At 39.1% G+C, this 23,786-nt stretch overlaps 1 protein-coding gene across 1 annotated transcript in view; it reads right to left on the bottom strand.

Moving 5' to 3' along the window:
• Nucleotides 1-23,786, bottom strand: part of PHF2 (PHD finger protein 2) — a 155,241-nt gene that overhangs the window by 44,076 nt on the left and 87,379 nt on the right. Inside the window, exons 3-8 of the mRNA XM_070738534.1 lie at nt 22,535-22,649; nt 12,447-12,607; nt 8,907-9,048; nt 6,184-6,370; nt 4,438-4,600; nt 1,260-1,347 (exon numbers count right to left, since the gene is read on the bottom strand). Of these exons, the coding sequence (XP_070594635.1) occupies nt 1,260-1,347; nt 4,438-4,600; nt 6,184-6,370; nt 8,907-9,048; nt 12,447-12,607; nt 22,535-22,649 (856 nt within the window). The remainder of the gene's footprint in view (nt 1-1,259; nt 1,348-4,437; nt 4,601-6,183; nt 6,371-8,906; nt 9,049-12,446; nt 12,608-22,534; nt 22,650-23,786) is intronic.

Here is a 23,786-nt window from a genome sequence, read left to right as displayed (position 1 = left end):
AATACAAGAAAATATTCAGAGGTTAGAACAGTGGAACGTATCAGTTTCATAATATTATATGACTGCAGTTACAGTAATTGAACAATATTGCAATAGTGTTGTTGCAATAGTGTTGTTTCTTTTTTAAAAAATGTTCTAATAAACCTGGTTCAACACATGAGATAAAAATACGGGAAAATGCTACAAGCTTTCAACGGTGCTTTAGAAAATTGTTACAAGTGTTACAAGTTTGGAAGAACAAGTTGGGAATCTATTTCAATATACAGTGTACCTCGGTACTCGACCATAATCCGTTCTAGAACTGTGGTTGAGAACCGATTTGGTCGAATACCGAATTTATTTATCCCATAGGAAATAATGGAAATTGGATTTAATTGGTTCCCAGCCCCTGTTAACTCGCTGGGAACCAATTAAATCTATTTTCTTTATTTCCAATGGGATAAATAAATTCGCTACTCCAAGCTGCAGGAAAGGTGGGGGCTGCTGGAAGCAATGAGGAAAGGAGCCCCCAGAAGCTGCCATCCCGGCAGCTTCAGGGGGCTGAGGAGCTCTCTAAGAGCTCCAAGCTGCAGGAAGGGTGGGGGCTGCTGCAATCTTGGCAGCTTCTGAGGGCTCCTTTCCTCATTGCTTCCTTTTATTACCTGTAAGCAGCTTCAAAAACTTTCTCCTTCCCTGTGGAATTTAATGGCTGCAACACGCGGCGATTTCCCTTCCAGTAGCAAGAGCGCCGGGAAGTCACGTAATGAAGGGAAGCTTCTGGAGCGGCAGCAATTGCTGAGATGGCTCCGTCGGCTTCCCTTCATCACGTGACGTTCCCGGCGCTCTTGCTACTGGAAGGGAAATCGCCGCGTGTTGCAGCCATTAAATTCCACAGGGAAGGAGAAAGTTTTTGAAGCTGCTTACAGGTAATAAAAGGAAGCAATGAGGAAAGGAGCCCTCAGAAGCTGCCAAGATTGCAGCAACCCCCACCTTTCCTGCAGCTTGGAGCTCTCAGAGAGCTCCTCAGCGCCCTGAAGCTGCCGGGATTACATTTCGTAAAATGAACAAAATTTTCTCTGGCTGTTCGGTATCTGAATTTTTGTTCAGATACCGAAGCAAATTTTTGCCGAAAATTTTGTTCGTTATCCGAAATGTACGAGAAAGGAAGCGTTCGAGTACCGAGGTACCACTGTACATGTTCAGGCATGTGCCTAAAGCTGTAACCAATTTTCAGCTTCTTTTAAAAAAGGAATATAGTTAATTATCTGCAATTGTCTTACCTCATCTGCATCTCAACACTTAAACTATGTAGAAAATGTCCTGCGAAGGCCAGGCAATCAACAGGTGTTAAAGTTGCATAAATCCATCCTTTTAAAAAAAAACAAGGAAACATATTATTTATTATAAATAAATAAAATAAAATAAATGTGTGTACCTCCCGCACCCTCTGCCAGCCAGCTGATTTTCAGACATTTTCAGATATTTTCAGATATCTGCCGTGCAGGTGCAGCAGGCGGGATATAAGAGGGAGGTGAACGTACATGCCCTGGGCGGAGGAGTTGTGTATGCATGTGCTGGGGTGGGGGAAGTACAGGGAGATATGGTGCGCGCACACACACACGTAGCCTATTTTTGGTCCCAGGAGCCTGCAGGGAGGCATCCCCCACAACCCATTTTTGTTTCCCGGAGGCTGCAGGGACACCTTCTAGGCCCATAATGGGGAGGGGGATCACACATACATGCACAGGGGGACCATAGAAACATAGAAACATTGAAGACTGACGGCAGAAAAAGACCTCATGGTCCATCTAGTCTGCCCTTATACAATTTTCTGTATTTTATCTTACAATGGATATATGTTTATCCCAGGCATGTTTAAATTCAGTTACTGTGGATTTACCAACCACGTCCGCTGGAAGTTTGTTCCAAGGATCTACTACTCTTTCAGTAAAATAATATTTTCTCACGTTGCTTTTGATCTTTCCCCCAACTAACTTCAGATTGTGTCCCCTTGTTCTTGTATTCACTTTCCTATTAAAAACGCTTCCCTCCTGGACCTTATTTAACCGTTTAACATGGCAGGCCACGTGCACATAAACAGGGTAGAGCGCCCACGCATTGCATTATGGGTGCCAGCACACATATACTTTCGTCAAGCGATACGAAAATGGTTAGCCATCACTGGTATAGAATCACACATGGAGGCCCCACAATATAGTCTGGAGGTTGAAACATTTAAATATGTTAAAGGATTAAATAAAGTTCAGTAGGGAAGTGTTTTTAATAGAAAAGTGAACACAAGAACAAGGGGACACAATCTGAGGTTAGTTGGTGGAAAGATCAGAAGCAACATGGGGCAATATTATTTTACTGAAAGAGTGGTAGATGCTTGGAACAAACTTCCAGCAGACATGGTTGCTGAATTTCAACATGCCTGGAATAAACATATATCCATCCTAAGATAAAATACAGGGCAGACTAGATGGACCATGAGGTCTTTTTCTGCCGTCAATCTTCTATGTTTCTATGATATCATGAATCAGCAAGACTAGGCTGGATGCACCACCCCATCCTGACCCTTTAAAAGGTCATAAATAACTGTAATGAATGCCATCTCAATCTCAATTTAAAATCCTAAATATCATGTGATATGTCATCTCCTAGAATTCATCTAAAAATCTGGTAATCCTCCAGGATTTGCATACTGTCCAGATTGGGGCAACCTGATCCAAAATGCCACTGCCTTGTCATTCCAAACAATAATCAGTCAAATCTTGCAACAAGACCGCTCCTTCCAGTAATATAACTGGGTCAAACCAGTCAAATAGTCCTTCCGCCTTGTGGCAGGGATATTGCACTGTCTAAGGCAAAACCCCAAAACTAACATATGATTTCCCTGATGTAGGTTGTGACACCTGGATCAAATCCATAGTTGCCAAGATAGTTATGAATTCCCAACATGTTATCAATTCCAAGACCAAGAAAGGCAACTTCATGCACAGAAACTGCAATGCAATAACTGTCCCATCTGATCCTTCATGCATAACTTCACAAATAAGGCTCCAAATCTGTGAACAGCACTTCTAGTAGGCACCCAAGAATCTCAAATAATAATTTAAAATAAAAGATGACTGATGAAAAATAGCCTAATTTGGGTATACCTAAGGTGTACAGAGTAAAAAAAAAAATGGATATTAGATATACAATAAGTACCCTTGCTTCACCTATTCCTGCTTATATTTGCACAATCTTTTGTGAGAACAGCTTTGTGTTCTGAAAACTGGAGTAACATAGGAGGAACTGACAAGGCACAGATGCTGGGAGGAAAGGAATATACCATGCCCTTCCTTTGTAATTTATTCTTTCCTATAGACATTCTTTGTGAACACCTTATTCTTTGCTAGACTTATCTCTGGCTTTCCAGTTGAGACCTTAATGATGAAAAACATTGAATAAGTCAATTACAAAGTGACTGAAGAAGAGTTAAATATGGAATTATCCATTCTACTACTCAGATATCAGAGTTATACAGAGTTATCCTGACCTTTGTAACATCTAGTCCAAGAATCAGCCCCCTACCAATATTCCTGAACTAAAAAACAGTTGAATAAATATGGCCAATTGTGAAGGATTCTGGGAAATGTAGTTCAATAATGTCTGGAAGGCTATTTCCTATTGAGATTCACCCTTTGAAAAACCCAAAACTGGTTAATTAAAAGATGACATGGGGGTGCTACTTATTTGGAATGTAGTCTCTCCACAGATACATAACTGAATATTGCATGCTGCAGAACCAATGGATTCATATTCTAGGGCAGTGATGGCAAACCTATGGCGCAAGGAGTCATATCGGAGGACAGGCAAGGTGTTGCCCTACGTCAGCTCCAGCTGATTTTCGGCCTTGGGAAAAGCCGTTTCGCCCTCTGGAGGCTTCAGGGAAGCTTCCTGAAACCCCAGAGTGTGAAAAACGCCCCATCAGACAAACCGGAAGTACAGGGAAACTGACTTCAGGTTTGCCCATTGTGTTGTTTTTCAAACTTCGGGGCTTCATGGAGCTTCCCTGAAGTCTCTGGAGTTCGAAAAACACCACAATGAACAAACTGGAAGTCCATTTTTCTGAACTTCCATTAGCTCGTTTTCACTGTCCCAGGCTTCAGTGAGGCCTTTGCACATGCACAGTGGTGGTGTGTGTGTACACATGAGCAGTGGGCAGCACAGGGTGTATGTACTCATGTGTTAGGGGAGTGAATGGGTGTGGCATGTGTGCATGCACTAGCATACACACACACACACTTTTGGCACCCAAACCAAAAAAAGTTCGTCATCACTGTTCTAGGGAAATTAACTGGAAATTTTATAACTCTATTTTATCTCTCATCATTTCCGATTTGTACTTCCAACAGACATGTTGAAAGCAGGCCTCTCATTTTTAATTTTTGACTGCAACCACTTCCTTACCTGATGGAATGAAGAGTGTTTGTCCTTGTTTAACTGTGCATTTGTAGCATTTATCCACCTGATCAGCAAAAAACATTTCACTGTGATTTGCTGCTGACTGCCAGCGCTCATAGAGGGAGATATTTGCAGAGGTTGGTTTGATGAGATAAAATATCTTTTCTCCCTGAAATAGAAAAATTATTTTAGATCAAGTCAGGTTTAGTTTCTTATCTTCAAACCTTTCTGAGCCTATCAGCTTTTGAAGAATGGAATCATGAATGGTAAGCTATTTGATTACATGAACCCAAACCTAAGAAATTTTTTTTCTTTTAACCCATTTCTCTATAGTAGAAAAGTAAAGACTAGAGTAGTCTGAACTCCCCAACATTGAAATATCACCTTCTCTCCTTTTTTTCAACAACAGATTGAAAGAATAGAAAGCACATTCTCATCTGGTATTCCCTGATTGTGTGTGTGCATGTATGTATGTGTTTGTATATGTGTGTGTGGATGTATGTATATGTACACACACACACACACACACACACACACACATATATATGTTTTTTACGTCAGAGATGCATATATATATATATATATATACACAGTGTTCCCTCGATTTTCGTGGGGGATGCGTTCCGAGACCGCCCGCGAAAGTCGAATTTCCACAAAGTAGAGATGCGGACATAAATACACTATTTTTGGCTATGGACAAGCCATCCCTTAACACTTTAAACCCCTAAATTACCATTTACCATTCCCTTAACAACAATTTACTCACCATTATTATTGGTATTCACCATTGAATAAGACACTTAGTAATCCTGATATTTATAAACATAATTATTAACAATAATTATTTTTTTGTTATTTATTTGCAAAAATTATTAGTTTGGCGATGATGTGTGACGTCATCGGGCGGGAAAAACCATGGTATAGAAAAAAAACCACGAAGTATTTTTTAATTAATATTTTTTGAAAAACCGTGGTATAGGCTATTCGCAAAGTTTGAACCCGCGAAAATCGAGGGAACACTGGGTATATATATGTACAGTATATGTTTTTAATGTCAGTAAGAACATGTGATACATATATACATACACATACATACATACATACATACATACATACATACATACATACATACATACATCTTCAGGCTGGTGCTTTTGGTTTTGTGCTTGGGTGAAGGGAGCCCGAGCACAAAGCCAAAAGCACCAACCTGTACTCTTGTATTAATTTGGAAGTAGGGCCACCAATCGATTTTAATTCCTTCTTGTTCCAATTTTTGGATTTGTTTTAATTTTCTTCCTTTCTCTAAAATTTCCTAATAGGTAACCATTTTATTTAAATCCATTGTGTTCGGGTGTGTTATAGCTTCCATGCCTGAAAACTAAATTGGTATTTTTGGGTAGTGATGTTTTTTTATTATTTTAGTCCAAATCTCATATATTGAATCCCTAATTTTGTGTTTTCAGAAATATGAACATATTATTGACCCATCACAAAACATGTAGAATTAACCACATTAGAATTAACCACATTTTAGATATTTAAACAATATAAGTTATTCCTCCATTCTTCCCCCTCCGTATATTGAATACTTTTTTCAATATCTATCTATCAAGATCACTGCCAGTACTACATGTGAACATATGCTGTCTTGATTTTTATTATTTCTACCTTCACGAATTGCAAACTCCGAAGTTTAGTGTTAATTTGTTACACTATTCATTTCTCATGATTAACTGGAATAAAGCATCTTACTTTTAAGATGTGATACCAGGCAGAGGCTCCACCAGAGTCAATATGGAAATCTGTGTAGCTGTCCTTCACACAAATCAGACAGTATTTGGTCACTTTTGGTTTCCCTAGTAGAGCATCATCAGGCCAATAATTTTCTACCCACGAGAGCTTTTTCACTATTTCAGGAGACTCTACAAAACTGGACATTCTGTTTTAAAACAGGAAAGAAAAATTAAAGCATCTGAACTCAATTAAAGGACATTGAAAGAACTTTCTTGATTCACACTCCTGTTTCTAAGGTCAGGAAGAGGCCTCCCTGCCAGGAATGCATTCCCCCTGGAATTGTATTTGTTATTGCTGTTAAGATACATCTCTTCTACCAGGCATTTAACTATTACTATATTTTTCGAACTATAACAAAAGTGGGTGGAAATGTCTGTGCGTATTACAGAATGTTGCAGCAATGGAGGAGGGAGGGAGGTTGGTGCATTTGCCATTGCTGGGGAACACTGGAGCCTTCACTGCCAAGCAGCTGATTGGCTATAAGATTGACCTCCCAGAATACCACCAATCAGCTGAACTAAGCAGCTGCTTATTGCAACTGCTCGTCGCCACTGCCAATCGGTGGTGGCAATCCCTCCACCTAGAACAGTTGATCAGCTGTATTCCAGGAGGCTGATCCAACCGTCAATCAGCTGCTTGGCAGCAAAGATTCCAGTGTTCCCCGCCAGCGGCAGCAGTTCAGCTCGCTGATCAGTGGTGGGCACAACAGAGCAGAGCCCTGATAAGCCACATGCTGAGGCTTCGATAATGTGCTAAAGCTGACCAGGCTGTTTGCTGCGAGGATGCTAGCCAGATGAATACTGGATGGATAATGGGAGGCAGAGGCAGATTTTTTCCCCCTTGTTTTCCTCCCAAAAAGCTAGGTTCATCTTAAGCTCCAGAACGTCTTATATGCAAAAACTATGGTAATTTAAATTTTACCATTAATATATATCCGTGGGATTCAAAAATATTGTGCATTTGGCGTTTGAATTACATTTAGGCACCTTGAGGTGAAAAGCAATCAAGAAATCCATTGTGTTCAAATGGGATACCATAACTCTTATATCAGATCTGATGGTTTACAATAGTCCAATTATAAGTGCTGTTGATTAAGTATCTAAACCAGTGCCATTGACATACAAACAGTTCTATTTGAGGAGGTTGAATGGGAAGATGCAAGAGGGAGGGACAACCCAAAAATATATTCTATTTTCTGAAACACGAAGGGAAATTCAGGAAAATGTGATAAATGAAATGGGGTGGATAGAAACCTATTCATTTTTACATACCAATTAGGAATCTAAATTCTACAAGTGTAGTTATGGTGTAAAGAAACCAATATTACCTGTATAAATAAATAGCTAATTGGTAAGCTTGGGAAATTCACAAAGTCATAGAAGTGTAGAATTTGATTATTTAATTTTGATGGGAAATGTTTAGAGTGGGGCATACTTATGAACTATTAGCTATTAGAAATACAGGGGTACAGGGAAATTTAACGAACAGTGACACATCCTAAAAAGAGCACTTTGCAGTAGAACTTTTCCTTACGGGTCTCATGTTTCTTCTACTTAAATTATTTTATTTATTTACGTATCACATTCATAAACTGTCCATCTCACCCTCAGAGCAGTTCTGAATGGCGTACAACAAAACATACAAGGATAAAAACTGTAGAAAAATGTTACATTAAGCAGCAATTAAATATACAGTTTCAAAGTATTTTATACTTTTAAATGTGTTTGCATTTAAATATAAACCTTCTTGAAGTGTACAATAATGGAAGGTGGTGCACAAATGTATTAAATATAAATAAATGAATCAGAACAGAAATTAAATGAAGGCTGTTTTAGCAAAGGATGTATTATCCCAGATGCATACATAATTGAAAAGAGCAAGGAAATAGCACTTTTGGAATGCTTATTTATTCAAAATGAATAGAAAACAACTTAATTAAACTGAGATGGAGATGTGAATTTATTTTTGAAATGTCTCTTTGTGTGAGGTATTAAGTGTAAAATGCTCTCACTGTAAACCTATTTTTTTCATTATCCTCCATGTCAAGGCAGACCTTAAGAGCTTATTAAAATGCTATAGTTTACTGAAGAATATATTTGCTAACCAGTTATTAAATCAGTAGTATATGAGGATACTGTAATACGTGCAATTGTCTGCAATAAAAAATGTCTTTCTTTACTATAGTTTCTGAAGGCTGGGGAAAAAATTAAATGCCTATACTGTAGTCATGCTGTTTAGGAAAAAAAATATTTTATATGTGCAGGAAAGGGGGTTACATTATTAAAACAATAAATAATACAAAGAACTGGACTTTACAAAATAATTTTTTCCATCAACCTCCAGCCTTTTTGTAATCTATATTAACTATCACTGCAGTCTCTTGACAAATAAAATGAAATTCTTTCCCTAGCAATCTTTTTGTTCAGTTGTTTGATTTTCTGAACTTCCACTCCACAAAAATTAATTTATATAGTTTGTTTATTTGTAAATACAAAATTTAAGCAGGTGGAGATGTAGATTTAAATAATTTCTCTGGAAAACGTATTCTAATCTACAGAATAAAGTCAAACTCCAGATTTCATCATTCCAAAGGCTAGAGATGTTACTATTCTTAAAAATATTCTAAATATGATGGGGAAAAAGAAGACCTTTATAATCTGTGACTTCACGTACTATCTCACCTTGTATCTGAAAACTCCAAGTTAGTTACATTCAGGACTCTTTTTCGATTTGTGCTATAATAGTAATCAACAAATTCTTTTAGTTTCATCTTGCAGTCCTTCTGTTTAGTGACATCTGTAACATCCACACTCCTTTCTGGTCCTAAAAAAAACAACCAACCCAAGAAATAGGAATGTAAACATGGGTACAGTGCAAATTATAAAGCAAAGTGTAATTCACAGATGTTCATTTCATGGGAACATGAAAATTTACCCATGCACAGGGGTGGGCTACTGCCTGGACAGGGGAAACACAGTGGGGTAGCAAAAATGGAGCTCCAGCCCAGAGCACCCAATTTGCACTGAAAGATGTTGAAAGAAAATGCAGGGCGTCCTGCATAAGCCATGCCCACAGTGTGGTAGTAAACATTTTGGCAGCCCTTCACTGCCCATGAATTTTTGGCACAAAAAGAACTGGAGTTGCAAAAAGATATTAAGAAATAGGAAACCTATTTTGAAAATTGATAAATTGAAATAGTTCACCTGGCAACCCAAGCCTATGGCTATTTTTATGGTTGCTCTGTCTGACACGTTCAATTTGAAGAATCCCAGTCCCATTTCAAAGGACTTTGAAGTGACTGGGAACACAAATATGTACCTCTCCTTAAGTCACCTGTCAGTTCCTAGGATTGTATGACAGCTGCAGACAGCAGCTAAGGAATCTTGGGAAAATGAACAACTATTCTATTATGCTGGTTCGGAAATATTTTCCTAATTAATAATTATTTTCAGGACAATTTATTTGTTATTCATTTTTCTAAGTTGATGTGCAAGGAAATGCACATGACTTATCAAATAAATATTGGTGGCATCTACATCCCTCCCATCTCCTCAATGTTGTAAAAATATGTGTTGATTGTAAAATACATTTTTTCTGTGTATCTAAATCAACATTTCCCAAACTCAACCTCCTTTGGGGAAGTCCAGATACAGTCCAGGGGAAGTCTAAAAAATCTTTTGGTCACATTGTTAAAATAAATCCACCAAGGCTTCACTGCACTGTTTCCATTGTTCATTTGCGTTCATTTTGGCGCTTGGTTTTTTAAAGAAGGTGTATACATTAAGATTTCACTAAATGGAAGTGCGACGAGAAAAAATTTCTAAGTCTAGAATGTTTAATCAGACTTTCATCAATACTAGTAATAACGATGTTGCCTAGTTTGGATAATGAAATCTCTGCAAGGGCAATCAGGCTTTTCAAAGGCTAAACACTTTGCTTTGTTCTCTTTTTCATGATGACCCTCTTCCTTATAACAGGGTTACTTCAGTCGATAGACAGAGAAGCAGATCCTACATATTAAATGTTAAATTTATCAGTTTTTCTTCTTTGTTTGTACACTATTTTTCTTTTTTCTTTTTGTCATTGCTAGTTTCAATGTATGCTTTTAGAATAGAATAGCAGAGTTGGAAGGGACCTTGGAGGTCTTCTAGTCCAACCACCTGCTTAGGCATACCATGTCAGACAAATGGATCTCCACTGTCTTCTTTAAAACTTCCAATGTTTACAACTTTGGTTTATTTAATTTTGCTTGTTTGTTTTTCTGTTTTCTATTTTACTGTTTATGATAAAACAACAATTTATTATGATTTTTGTTTGTTTGTTTGTTGTTATTGTTGTTATTACTATTATTGTTGTTGTTGTTGTTGTTGTTGTTGTATTATTATTACTATTACTATTATTATAACAGCAGAAATTAAAAGCATCCAAGTAATGAAGCAAAATCTGCCAGACAAGAGATGGATCAGCAAACATAATATTTGCATCAAGGCAGGGATGGTACCCATGCACAGGGGTGGGCTACTGCCTGAACAGAGGGGAACGCAGTGGGGTAGCGAAAATGGAGCTCCACCCCAGACCACCCAATTTGCACTGAAAGATGTTGAAAGAAAATGCAGGGCATTCTGCCTAAGCCACACCCACAGTGTGGTAGTAAAAATTTTGGCAGCCCTTCACTGCATCAAGGTACAAATTGGATGGGACCTGCTATAAAATTATAGTTGAAATGTTTATGCATACACCAGCATGATAACTTTATAAAAGAGCAATGTAAATATTATATTTGCTTTATATTATTATATGTTCATGAAATAATAGTCTTCGGAGAGGGGCGGCATACAAATCCAAATAATAAAAAAATAAATAATACATGATAAAATAATGAAATACATGAATTGTTGGTTAAATACAACATTACAATTTTGAAAAAAAGAAAAAAGAAAACTCAACCATTTTCTGAATGCTTGATGTATAGGAAAAACAAGGTATGATTAAGTTCCTTGTCATCAAATTAAATTTTGGTTGATCTAGCAAGGCTAGGGACAATAATGGGAATCAAAAGGGAGATAATAACAGAATATTATACAGATTATATACAAACATAATTAAATATAAAGTGCTAGTTTCAAGGCACTAATTAGTCCAGAGTGTACAAAAAGATGTGGATGATTCTTGCAAGTAACATTTTGTATTAATGTAGGAAAAGAAATGATCACATTGTCAACTGCATCTCTATAAACTGCCATAAAACTAATGCTAAAATATTCCAAATTTGGTGATTTCACAGGACTCAATCTATTTTAATGCTATTATCATTTTATTTAATTTTAATTTAACTTCAGAGGTTATAGGTGTCATACTATATACTGCATGACAAAATGATGATAAGATAGCAGCTATATAAGTGGAATGAAAAAGTGTCCTACATTTGCATATAGATACTGCTTCCTTGGAACCAGCAAGTCCATCACTAAACAAAGCTTTTGTTAAGTGGAACATCACATGAACACCCTAATGGCAAATTCCAGCAATCCCAATTGTAGTTCTTAAGTGAATCATCCACAGCCATTAATCAAGACATCCTGTGACCATGAAACGCGACTTCCTGCCACCTTTCCCATTGATTGTACATGTCAGAAGTGACTGGGAAGGATGCAAATGGTGATCACATGACCATAGGATATTGTGACCATCATAAATGCTAAGAATCCAAGTTGCAATCACATGACTTGGGGAGATGCTGTGATAGTCGTAAGTGGGAGAACTGGCCGTAAGTCACTTTTTTCAGCATTGTATAACTTCAGACAGCCAAAAATTGAACAGGGACTACCTATATACCTTTTATCAAAAAGTCAGAAATATAGTTGGTGTGTTCGTCTTTATTTAAAGATGTGTAGTTTTAGATTCATTAAATCAGGACTGCCTTTTAAAGTTGTAAATTAAGTCTGAAAGAGAGGACTGCTGGTAAAAAAAATTTATACAGGCTGCAATGTACAATTCTTGCAGTTGGGCCTGATATGACTACATGACTTGGGAAACATGAAGATACATTTTTAATTGGAAATTAAAAACAATGCAAAAATGTAAACTCTCCTAATCCCAAAGTTTTCAGACTACCAGTCCCTGTGAACAGCATGCTACTAACCATTTGATAGGAAATTGCTCAAAGTGAAAGGTCCAGGGATTATTCATATTTACAGTATAACACCGACAACAATACATACCAACATAATTTTCAACATCACTAACATAAAACGTTGGTGCCGGTACTGATAAACCCAAGCCATCCTTCTTTGGAATGAGAATAGGCTCTGTGAATCCGGTTTCTTCCATATATTCAACTGTTAGTTGGCTTCCAGTCACTTTTATTACCACATCTTCAGCACTAAAAATTCAAAACAGAACAAAATTTGCAGTCCAGTTATACAAAAAATTCACACCAAGCTCAGTATTTTCTTTTGCTTCAAGACTGAAACTCCTACTTTCTGTATTGATCCCATTGGCTTTATTTAATCAGACAACTACATAGTTGTGAAGAACCTAAAAATAATATCTTTCTTTTTTGTTATATGCAAGGTAATCCCTGAATTTATTGCTTCCTGGTTTGAAATGCAGGCTCTTCCAGGTCAGAAAGTTTGATTGTATTTTAAATAATTCATAATTTTCTGAGAAATTGTTTTCTGGTTCAGGATTGTTAATGGAACAGTCAGTCTTGGTTGATCTTCAAAAAGCTAGAGTTACATCTGCTTAGTGCATGGAAGAACAAACAGGAATTCCCAGGGCTATAGAATCAAAATCTAAAACACATTTAAACAAAAGTTTAAAGAAGTTAAGCCTAGGAAAATATTAGTGGTCATAGGTATGCCAGTTGGCTTATTCATATATAATTTGATCCTATATTCAGATTTATAACTTTTGAACTAACTGAAATCTGTTAATATCAATGACAAACTTACTTTCTTGGCAAGCAGTTTGTAAAATGAACTGTGCTACATACAATGTAATACAATATTAATATCCGTCTAAGCCTTATCAGTTCTACAATACTTTATTCAAAATAAAATTCACCAGTAAATTCCATATCCATAATTTTTGTCATAGCCAAAGTTCAATAGGCTTGTATCACTGTACAGTACTAGGAAAACTAATTAACAGAATTTGCCTGCTATTTAAAGCCTTTAACATTAATATTTATGTTTAAATAGAATAGAGTAACATAATTGGAAGGGACATTGGAGGTCTTCTAGTCCAGTGATTTTCAACCTTTTTTGAGCCACGGCACATTTTTTACATTTACAAAATCCTGGGGCACACCACCAACCAAAATGACACAAAATGACACCCTAAGACACTCTCCTCTCTTTTTCCATCCCTGTCTCTCCCCCACCCTTGTGTATGTGTATACACACTCTTGAACCATTTCCCAAAACAGGTGAGGGCTGGGTTTTTTTCTCTCTTATTCTTTAGGTGCTTTTTATCATATGCTTTAAATCAAGAGTCACTTCTCTCTCTCTTTTGTTTCTCTCTCTTTCCTCTCATTCTCTGTCTCAATCATTTTCTGATTTCTCTTTTTTCCTCCCCTTTTCGCTCATTTCTCTCTCTCCCTTTCTCTCCTTTTCTCTCTCTCTCTCTTGCTTTCTTTCTCTCTCTCTCCTTTTGCCTTCTTTCTCTCTCACTCTTGCTTTCTCTCTCTTTCTCTTTTCTTTCTCTCGCTTTCTTTCTCTCTCACACTCTTTCTCTCTCTTTCTCTTTCTTGCTTTCTTTCTCTCTCTTTCTCTCTCTCTTTCTCACTCTTACTCTCTCAGTAAAAAGTTGCGAGACTGGAACCTGAGCTTCCTTCTTCGCGGCACACCTGACCATGTCTCGCGGCACACTAGTGTGCCACGGCACACTGGTTGAAAAACACTGTTCTAGTCCAACCCCCTGCTCAGAAATGTAGCCCTATACCATTTCAGACAAATGGTTGTCCAATATTTTCTTTAAAACTTCCAGGGTTGGTGGATTCACAACTTCTGGAGACATGTTGTTCCACTAATTTATTGTTTTAACTGTCATGAAAATTCTTCTTGGTTCTAGTTCTCCTTGATTAGTTTCCATCCATTGCTGGATATCCCTCCTATGCATTTTTTCTTCCTTGAAAATATCTTGGGAGCTAAACATTGGCTTCCTTTTTATTCCCTCTTTCTTGGGCACCCATGGGAATCCTCAAGAATGTCTCCAGAGGAAGAAACTGAAGTATTATATTCAGATTCCCCCACGAGATCACACAAGCAGCAAAGTCCTTAGAAAGAAAAAGAACAGGCTGATCATTTGCCAAAGAAAGGAGGGATGGTAATATACTTATTCCTAAGCCTGGTTTTTTGCTGCATTTCTTGAAACGCAACATTTTCCAAATTGAATCATATTTTTTACTCTTGATCCATAGGCATCTTGAACAGAGCTAAGATTTCCAAATGGCTCAAAATATCAATAGCAATAGCACTTAGAACTACAGTGATCCCCCGATCATTGCGGGGGTTCCGTTCCAGGACCCCCCGCAACAAGCAGGTTTTCGCGAAGTAGTGCTGCGGAAGTAAAAACACCATCTGCGCATGCGCAGATGGTGTTTTTACTTCCCATCAGCGAGGAGCCGAAGATTGGGGTTTCCCCGCCGCCCACGCAAACTCCTCGCTGCTGCCGCGCCCGCCGCTCGCCCACCCTGAAAGGGAAAGCCCCCCCAGGCCGGCTCCGATCCCCCCAGGCCGGCTCCGATCCCCCAGGCCGGCTCCGATCGTTTTAAAACAGGCGCGCCGCTTCTCCGCTGACTCCTGGTGAACCTCCCCGCTTTAGGAGTCAGCGGAGAAGCGGCGCGCCTGTTTTAAAACGATCGGAGCCGGCCTGGAAAGCCCCCCCAGGCCGGCTCCGATCTTTTAAAACAGGCGCGCGGCTTCTCCGCTGACTCCTGGCGAACTTCCCGGGCGAAGGGCAGGCGAGCAGCGAACGGCGGGCGAACGGCAGGTGGCCGGGCGAAGGGCGGGCGAGCAGGTGCTGGGGGGGGGGGCTTCGCCCTCCCGCCAGCAAGAGGGGGAAGACCCAGGGAAGCCGCCCAGCAGCTGATCTGCCCGGCGCCATCTACGCATGCGTGCCCATAGAAAAAAGGGCACGCATGCGCAGATGGTGTTTTGACTTCCGGGTTGAAAAATCGCAAATTAGCCTGTTCGCAATGGTCGGGGACGCAATAACCGGGGGATCACTGTATATACCGCTTCATAATGCTTTATAGCCCTAATCGGTTTAAAGAGTCAGCATATTTCCCCCAACAATCTGGGCCTTCCTTTTACTAACTTCGGAAGGATGGAAGACTGAGTCAACTTTGAGCCTGTAAGACTCAAACTGCCAAATTGCAGGCAAATGGCAATCAGCAGAAGTAGCCTGCAGTACTGTAATCTAACCATTGTGCCACCATGAATCATCAAAACCATCCCATTTCTCTTTACAAGAATACTGTCTACTGATAGAGTTATGAAGCTTGACATTAAAGTTATTAGAAATTATGCCAGAGCATTGCGTCTACAAGCTATTTTGCTGCACCCTCTTCTTCAGCAAAAATATCTCACCATTTTCTTAATCACTCTCTTAGTGCCATGAATTAAAAAAGCGAAGTATTTTCTTGGCATTCTTCTGGAACTATTCCAGGGTGATAGAGAGTCTCCTAGTCAATTCTTCTTTCTATTCTACATTTCCAGAATAGTGAAATCATCTGTGTTAAAAGTGAACAATAATTGAGCCAAACACTGGACATTAAAGTTTTAGGGAGAGGGACCATGACACCTTCTCATGAGGAAAGTCAGACATTACTCTTCCTCTATCTCTGTCTAATCACTCTTAGAGATGTCCATGTGAGTAACGGATGCAAGATATAAGACAAATGAAGAGGGTAAAATCACAAAAATATAAATCTTTGAATAGGATCAATATGGGAGAAGCTACTGATAAAGACAAACAAAGAAGGCAAACATGTACATATTAATGTTCTACAATAATTGTTTATGGAATCAAAACAATTAAAAGTGAATATAATAGTTTAATGCATGAATGAGGAGGAAGCCTAAATTCAGCTAAAAATGGATAATCAAACCAATGTGTTTAAAAAAACTAAATCTTTTAAAAAATCAAATTATTATCTTTAAAAACAAAATGAAGATCACAGAACGGGAAAGTGAGAATGGGGGAAATAGAAGGAAGGGCAGGTAGTTGAGCTAACTATATCTAACATAAATTGAAGAAGAAACAAGGAAAATGGAAATGAAGATGTGGTTTGAAAAAATGTTTGAGGTGATCCTTGCAAGAGAAAAAATCATTACACAAAGTCTGCATATAAGTCTAATAAATAATAATAATAATAATAATAATAATAATAATAATAATAATCAGCAGCAGCAGCAGCAGCAGCAAATATATACTCAACTCTCTTCCTATCTTTTCTACCACACAGGATCTCGAAATCCATCCCAAAAAGGAGATAATGCAGACTATTGATCATTCTTATTTGTAAATAGACCTTTCAGTCTTTGAAGCTAATACTGTACTTTCCCTTTTGTCTGATGAATGACAACTCTGTTGTAGACAGAGACCATATTTCTGGCAAATGACAACATATAGTCTATGTCTTTCAAGAAAACAACTTTTTTGTCCTTACTCTGCTGTTAATATGTCACAACTGACCACCAAACACTGCAATCAAATGTTTTTTAAAATGTTCAGTCTTCACATACTAGAATTATACGTTTTAAATAACAATGTTATGAAAATATTCATCTACCCAGCACATCAGACTTTGTAATAAAGATGTGTAAGCTAGCATGATCATGATTCATTAACGTTTGGCTACTGCTCTTGTCCAATTGGTAACCAAATGCAAACTACCATCCCAGATTGATAAATGCTAATTTAAATCTTGTTTGGATCAGGGATGGGTTGTGGATCATTTTGCTGCCAGTTTTCTCCGGGTCACGCAGGGCATGCATGCATGAACATGTGCGCCCCTGCAGCAATCAAAAAGTAGTTTCTGCGCATGCGCAGAAGCAAAATCCAAGATGGTGGCACCCATGGACCAGCACCAACAGAACTGGCTCTGTGACATCACCGCCACTTTACTAGTGGTTCTAAAGAACCCGTTAGAACAAGAAGGAACCCACCTCTGGTTTGGATGTTTAGAGCAATGTTTCCCAACCTTGGCAACTTAAAGATATCTGGACTTCAACTCCCAGAATCCCCCAGCCAGCATTAGCTGGCTGAGGAATTCTGGGAGTTGAAGTCCAAATATCTTCAAGTTGCCAAGGTTGGGAAACACTGGTTTAGAGAAAGGTTACATGTAACATTCTAACCAGCTACCAGTTGTGAAGTGATGTAAAAATATCTTAATAGTAATATAGTCTCAGAACAGTCAATTTTGTCAACAGCATCTCAGTGTCCAAGGCATGTCAGAAATATCTGAATATTGTGGTCAAAGTTTCTTCAAAGAAGGCATGTCACTTTACTTTAGCCAACTTTATTTTATTAAGTTACTTTATGTACTACACCTAAAGCACAGAATTTCATTGGGATGATAACATGCATCCCTAAAGTACCAAAATCTTTTTAGAGTAATGCATGAGCGCCCTCTTCTGTGCCTCTTTGAAACTACACCTCTTAGTCTAAGCACACAACTGGCTTTCAAAGGGGCTAGCCAATGGAGCTATAAACTAAATTTTAAGTGAGGTGTTATTCATTTTCAGCTATAACTGGGGGAAGTAAAAAATTTTAACTAGCTTTTTAAACCCATGAAAATGGGTTTGCTTTGACTAATCCTGGCTTCCCTCCCCCACCATACTATTAACACTGATTTGTAAAGTTCAGACAAGTTCCTTTAGTACAGCTCTTCTTAATTACTAAACAGTAGTACTTAAGTCAATATAAAACAATGTTGAAAAGTTTCATTCTCTCTTCTCTTTTTGAAGCTACTTTTCTTTAGTTTAAAGATATATTACGCAAGTGAAGGCGGTCCTAGGATTATGGTAAATGCCCCTGTCCTCAGCATAATATACAAAACATTCTGCCTTTGATGTTCATTCACTTTGGACATCATGGATAAGGAAACCTGTATGAATGGAGTTCTAAATCCACTTTGGAAAGCCTAGTATGTGAGTGAATGGATGAATAAATAAATTAGTTAATTAAGGATCAAGTACAAGTTCCTATTAGCTTGCAGAAAAATACATGTAAGGTGTTACCGTATTCCCTTCTCTCTTTTTTCCTCCATTCACTAACAACGGTACAATGTCTTAGAGCAGTGATGGCGAACCTATGGCATGGGTGTCACTGGTGGCACGTGGAGCCATATCTGCTGGCACGCGAGCCATTGTCCTAGCTTGGCTCCAACGTGCATGTGTGTGCAGGCCAGCTGATTTTTGGCTCGCACAGAGGTTCTGAGATGGTGCTTTTGGCTTCCAGAGAGCCTCCGGGATTGGAGGAGGGCGCTTCTACCCTTATTTAGCTCCAGGGAAGCCTTTGGAGCCTGGGGAGAGTGAAATGGGAGTCTATTGGGGCCACCAGAAGTTGGGAAACAAATTGTTGCCAGCATGTATGGTGTAAAGAAAACAATCTTACACTTAACACCAAAAAAACTAAATAATTGACTTTAGGAGGAAGAAAGATGAATATTCACCATTGCACATAAATGGCGAGGAGGTGGAGAGGGTTGGTAGTTTTAAATTTCTGGGCACTTATATCTTGGAGGATCTCTCATGGACTATGAATGTTAATATGCTTGTGAAGAAGGCACAAAAGAAGCTGTACTTCCCAAGAATGCTCAGGAAGATAAATTTATCTCAGGATCTACTGTTGTCCTACTATCCCAGCACCATTGAGAGTGTCTTGACATATGGCATTCTAGCTTGGTATGGGAGCAGCTCTGTAGCGAACAAAAAAGCTCTACAGAAAATTATTAAAACTGCCCAGAACATCATTGGGCTCCAGCTACCCGCCCTGGATGACATCTTCACATCTCGCTGTTCTAGGAAGGTGCATACCATTCTCAAAGACTCTTCTCATCCTGCTTACAATCTTTTTGAACTGTTGCCTTCTGGCAGAAGATACAGAACAACTAGAACTCGGACCACACATTTCCTGAATCGTTTTTATCCCAGAGATATACTCGCACTTAACAATGAACTAAAGGTCACCATTAGTGAACTGTTGGACAATATTACTCGGTTTGTCATGTAGATGGTTGAGTGGTTTAGGGTGGGGAATTTGTAGTGGGTGGGACATTTTATTCTATTTTTTATTCTATTTTTATTTTATTTTTAAATTTACCTATTCTGATTTTACGTATGGTGGGACTGGTCTCTGGGTGTCACACGACTTTCGTTGCCAATGACAATTCGTTGTTTTTTTACAATGACAATAAAGAATTTATTATTATTTATTATTATCCACGGGGGCCTCCAGGGGGACGTTGTTTTCATCCTCCCCAGGCATTGAATTATGAATGTGGGCACTCATGCATACACAATAGTGCACACACACGCTATTTCGGCACCTAGGGGGAAAAATGGTTCACCATCACTGGCTTAGAGCCTTCTCCTTAATTTAAGACCAAACAGACACAACAGAAGGGTCTTCTTTGCTGTATAATGCAAGTAGCAGTTGAACATTAACGACCTAAGTCTATAAGGACAGATAAGTCCTGACCGCTGTTGAAGGAAGCAAGTTTTTTTCAAAAAATTCTGGCTGTTATTTTATTTTATTTTATTTTATTTTTGATTGATTGATTGATTGATTGGATTTGTATGCCGCCCCTCTCTGTAGACTCGGGGCGGCTAACAACAGTAATAAAAACAGCATATAACAATCCAATATAAAACAGTTAAAAACCCTTATTATAAAACCAAATATACACTCAAACTCCACAGTTCCATTTACAGAACTTCTGATTTTAATTCCAGGTCAAAACTATAAAAACAAAGAGATCAAAACTTTTACAGCCAGTGATTCTTCTATTAAACTGGAACTGTCATCTTTCACAGCAGGGGTCTCCAATCCACGGGTTGCAGCTCTCTACTCGGCCACCAGGCCATTAAAGTTGTGGGGGAGCACAGGTGATTGCGCAGCTCCAAGTGCATGAGCAATGGGCAAATATGCTTGCCCGCCACTTGTGCATAATCATTACATCTCTCTTTATTATTATTATTTATTTATTTATTTATTTATTTATTTATTTATTTATTTATTTATTTATTTATTTATTTATTTATTTATATTTGTATGCCGCCCCTCTCCGCAGACTCGGGGCGGCTCACAACAAAGTGAAAAAACAGTTTACAACAAATCTAAATTTCTACTAAAAACATTTAAAAGAAACCCCATTTTCTAAGCACACATACATACACACATACCATTCATAAATTGTATATACCCGGGGGAGATGTCTCAGTTCCCCCATGCCTGACAACACAGGTGGGTCTTAAGGAGCTTACGAAAGGCAAGGAGAGTAGGGCAGTTCTAATCTCTGGGGGGAGTTGGTTCCAGAGGGTCGGGGCTGCCACAGAGAAGGCTCTTCCCCTGGGGCCCGCCAACCGACATTGTTTAGTTGACGGGACCCGGAGAAGGCCCACTCTGTGGGACCTAATCGGTCACTGGGATTCGTGCGGCAGTAGGCGGTCTCGGAGATATTCTGGTCCAGTGCCATGAAGGGCTTTAAAGGTCATAACCAACACTTTGAATTGTGACCGGAAGTTGATCGGCAACCAATGCAGACTGTGGAGTGTTGGTGAAACATGGGCATATCTAGGTAGGCCCATGACTGCTCTCGCAGCTGCATTCTGCACGATCTGGTTTCCGAACACTTTTCAAAGGTAGCCCCATGTAGAGAGCATTACAGTAGTCGAACCTCGAGGTGATGAGGGCATGAGTGACTGTGAGCAGTGAGTCCCGGTCCAGATAGGGTCGCAACTGGTGCACCAGGCGAACCTGGGCAAACGCCCCCCTCGCCACAGCTGAAAGATGGTTCTCTAATGTGAGCTGTGGATCGAGGAGGACGCCCAAGTTGCGGACCCTCTCCGAGGGGGTCAATAATTCCCCCCCCCCCCAGGGTAATGGAAGGACAGATGGAATTGTCCTTGGGAGGCAAAACCCACAGCCACTCTGTCTTATCCGGGTTGAGTTTGAGTCTGTTGACACCCATCCAGGCCCCAACAGCCTCCAGACACCGGCACATCACTTCCACTGCTTCGTTGACTGGACATGGGGTGGAGATGTAAAGCTGGGTATCATCAGCGTACTGATGATACCTCACCCCACACCCCTACACATACACCAGTCCCCCAAACCAGAAAGGTTGGGGGTCACACCATTGAAGTCTGTCAAATTTTGACCTTTGGCCTTAAATTGCTTCTTTTTCATCTCAACATTTGCAATGAAGAATTTCATGAATAACCTTTAGTTTCTGTTCACGACGTGGTGAAGGATTAATTACAGTTCCATTCCTCCCCCTTTTTAATATTATGGAGTTTGTTTGCCATTTAGGGTGCCCTATATCAATATAAAGCTCAAAATAATCTCATTAAAGATGCAAGAGATTTTACCGAAGAATATTTTTGCAAGTAAATACTATAGAAGGATCTTGGCCACATATATTTAATATTGTAAGATCATTATATTTCATTACTTGGCAATTGATAAGAGATTGTTACATAATGACATAAAATGAAATATCTTTGAAGAACATATGAATTTTAGATACCTTAATAAAATGACATAATCACCATGTTAATTTTGTTTCTTCCTAACTATGATGGAGCAATGCCTCAGGAGTGCTAGATGTCCCAATAAGTTGTGAAAATAACTTATGCCACTTGTTTCTTTCAGTTGTACTGTATAACATATGCTCTTTCCACCCACCATTGTGGAGCTGTTCCAGCTTTCTAAGGATCAAATACGGCCTAGTGCTTGTCAATAAGCAGAGCGAGGGGTTTGTTTGCATCAGGAAATTATGCAGAAAGCTATGAGGCCAAGATCTGTACATGCTATATATGGCTCGTCAGGATGGGGGAAATTACTGAGGCGACTCCGTTTGACAGCTCGCTTTTATATGTGGCTGTCAAAACCCTTTAGCCAATCACAACCCTTGTAGTTCCCGCTCCTAGAGCAGCCCCTGGTGGCCTTCCAGTACATGACACCAAGCTTATAAGCTACATAGCTCTTGGCTACATATACTTTACCCAAAAAAATCTACCTGGCCCCAAACCTTGCTTCTAATATCAATGACATAGGAATAGGGTTAGCAACTTACCTGGGGAATGTACGACTTCGAAGTTCTTTGATAAACACTTGACTACCATTCTGGACAGGCTTTACTTCTGTTGCTTGACCAGTGTCTTGTTTGTGCCAATTTCTTTTCTTTTTTACTGAAAGAGAACAAATAAAAGGGGATTAAACATAATAGGTATGGGAGGATGATAATGAAGAAAATTGACATTTTGGCTTGGTTGACAGGAACTCTTGGCTGACATTTTTTTAAATGTCTGTCTGTCTGTCTGTCTTTCTTTCTATCTATCTATCTATCTATCTATTTTGTCAAACAAGTATAGGATTGTAGTTTGTATAAGCATAACATAAGTAGTAACTAATGATAAAAGAAGACAATAAGACAGTAGGACAGGGACGGTAGGCACAATGGCGTACTCATGCATGCCTTACAGACCTCTTAGAAAAGGGGAGAGGCCAACTGTAGACAATGTGAGGATAAAGATTTTGGGGTTTGGGGAAGAAATCGCAGAGTCGGGTAATGTGTTCCAAGCATTGATCATTCTATTGCTGAAGTTATATCTTTTGCAATCTAGTTTGGAGCGGTTTACATTAAGTTTGAATTACATTCTCATGTGTTGTTGCAGTTGAAGGTGAAGTAGTCAGTAACAGGAAGGACATTTTGGTATATGATTTTATAAACTACTGTTAGATCAGATTGGAGGCGACGTAGTTGTAAATTGTCTAATCGCAGTATTTCAAGTCTGGTGGAGTAAGGTGTTCTGTTGCAAGAGGAGTAAAAAACACCGTGAAATATTTCTGGGCTCTCTTTATTGTATTTATGTCTGATATGCAGTGTGGGTTCCATACAGGTGAACTGTATTCTAGAATTGGTCTGACAAAAGTTTTGTAAGCTCTGGTTAGCAATTCAATGTTTATTAGAGTTGGAAGGGACCTTGCAGATCATCTAGTCCAATCCCCAGCTCAAGCAGGAGACCCTATATCATTTTGGACAATTGGCAGTCCAGTCTCCCCTTGAAAGTCTCAAATGTTGGAGTGCTTACAGCCTCCACAGACAAGCTGTTCCAATGGTTGATCACTCTCACTGCCAGAAAGTTCCTCCTAATTTCCAGGTTGAATCTCTCTTTGGTCAGCTTCCATCCGGTATTCTTTCTCTGACCCTCTGGTGCTTTGGAAAACAACCTGACCCCCTCCCCTCTGTGCCAGCCCCTCAAGTATTGGAACACTGCTATCATGTCTCCCCTGGTCCTTCTCTTTGCTACACTAGCCATTCCAGT

The sequence above is a fragment of the Erythrolamprus reginae genome, chromosome 2 (assembly GCF_031021105.1).
Source record: "Erythrolamprus reginae isolate rEryReg1 chromosome 2, rEryReg1.hap1, whole genome shotgun sequence".
NCBI lineage: Eukaryota > Metazoa > Chordata > Lepidosauria > Squamata > Dipsadidae > Erythrolamprus > Erythrolamprus reginae.
Note: the sequence above shows the minus strand (reverse complement) of the source record. Positions and strands in the feature narration are given on the sequence as shown.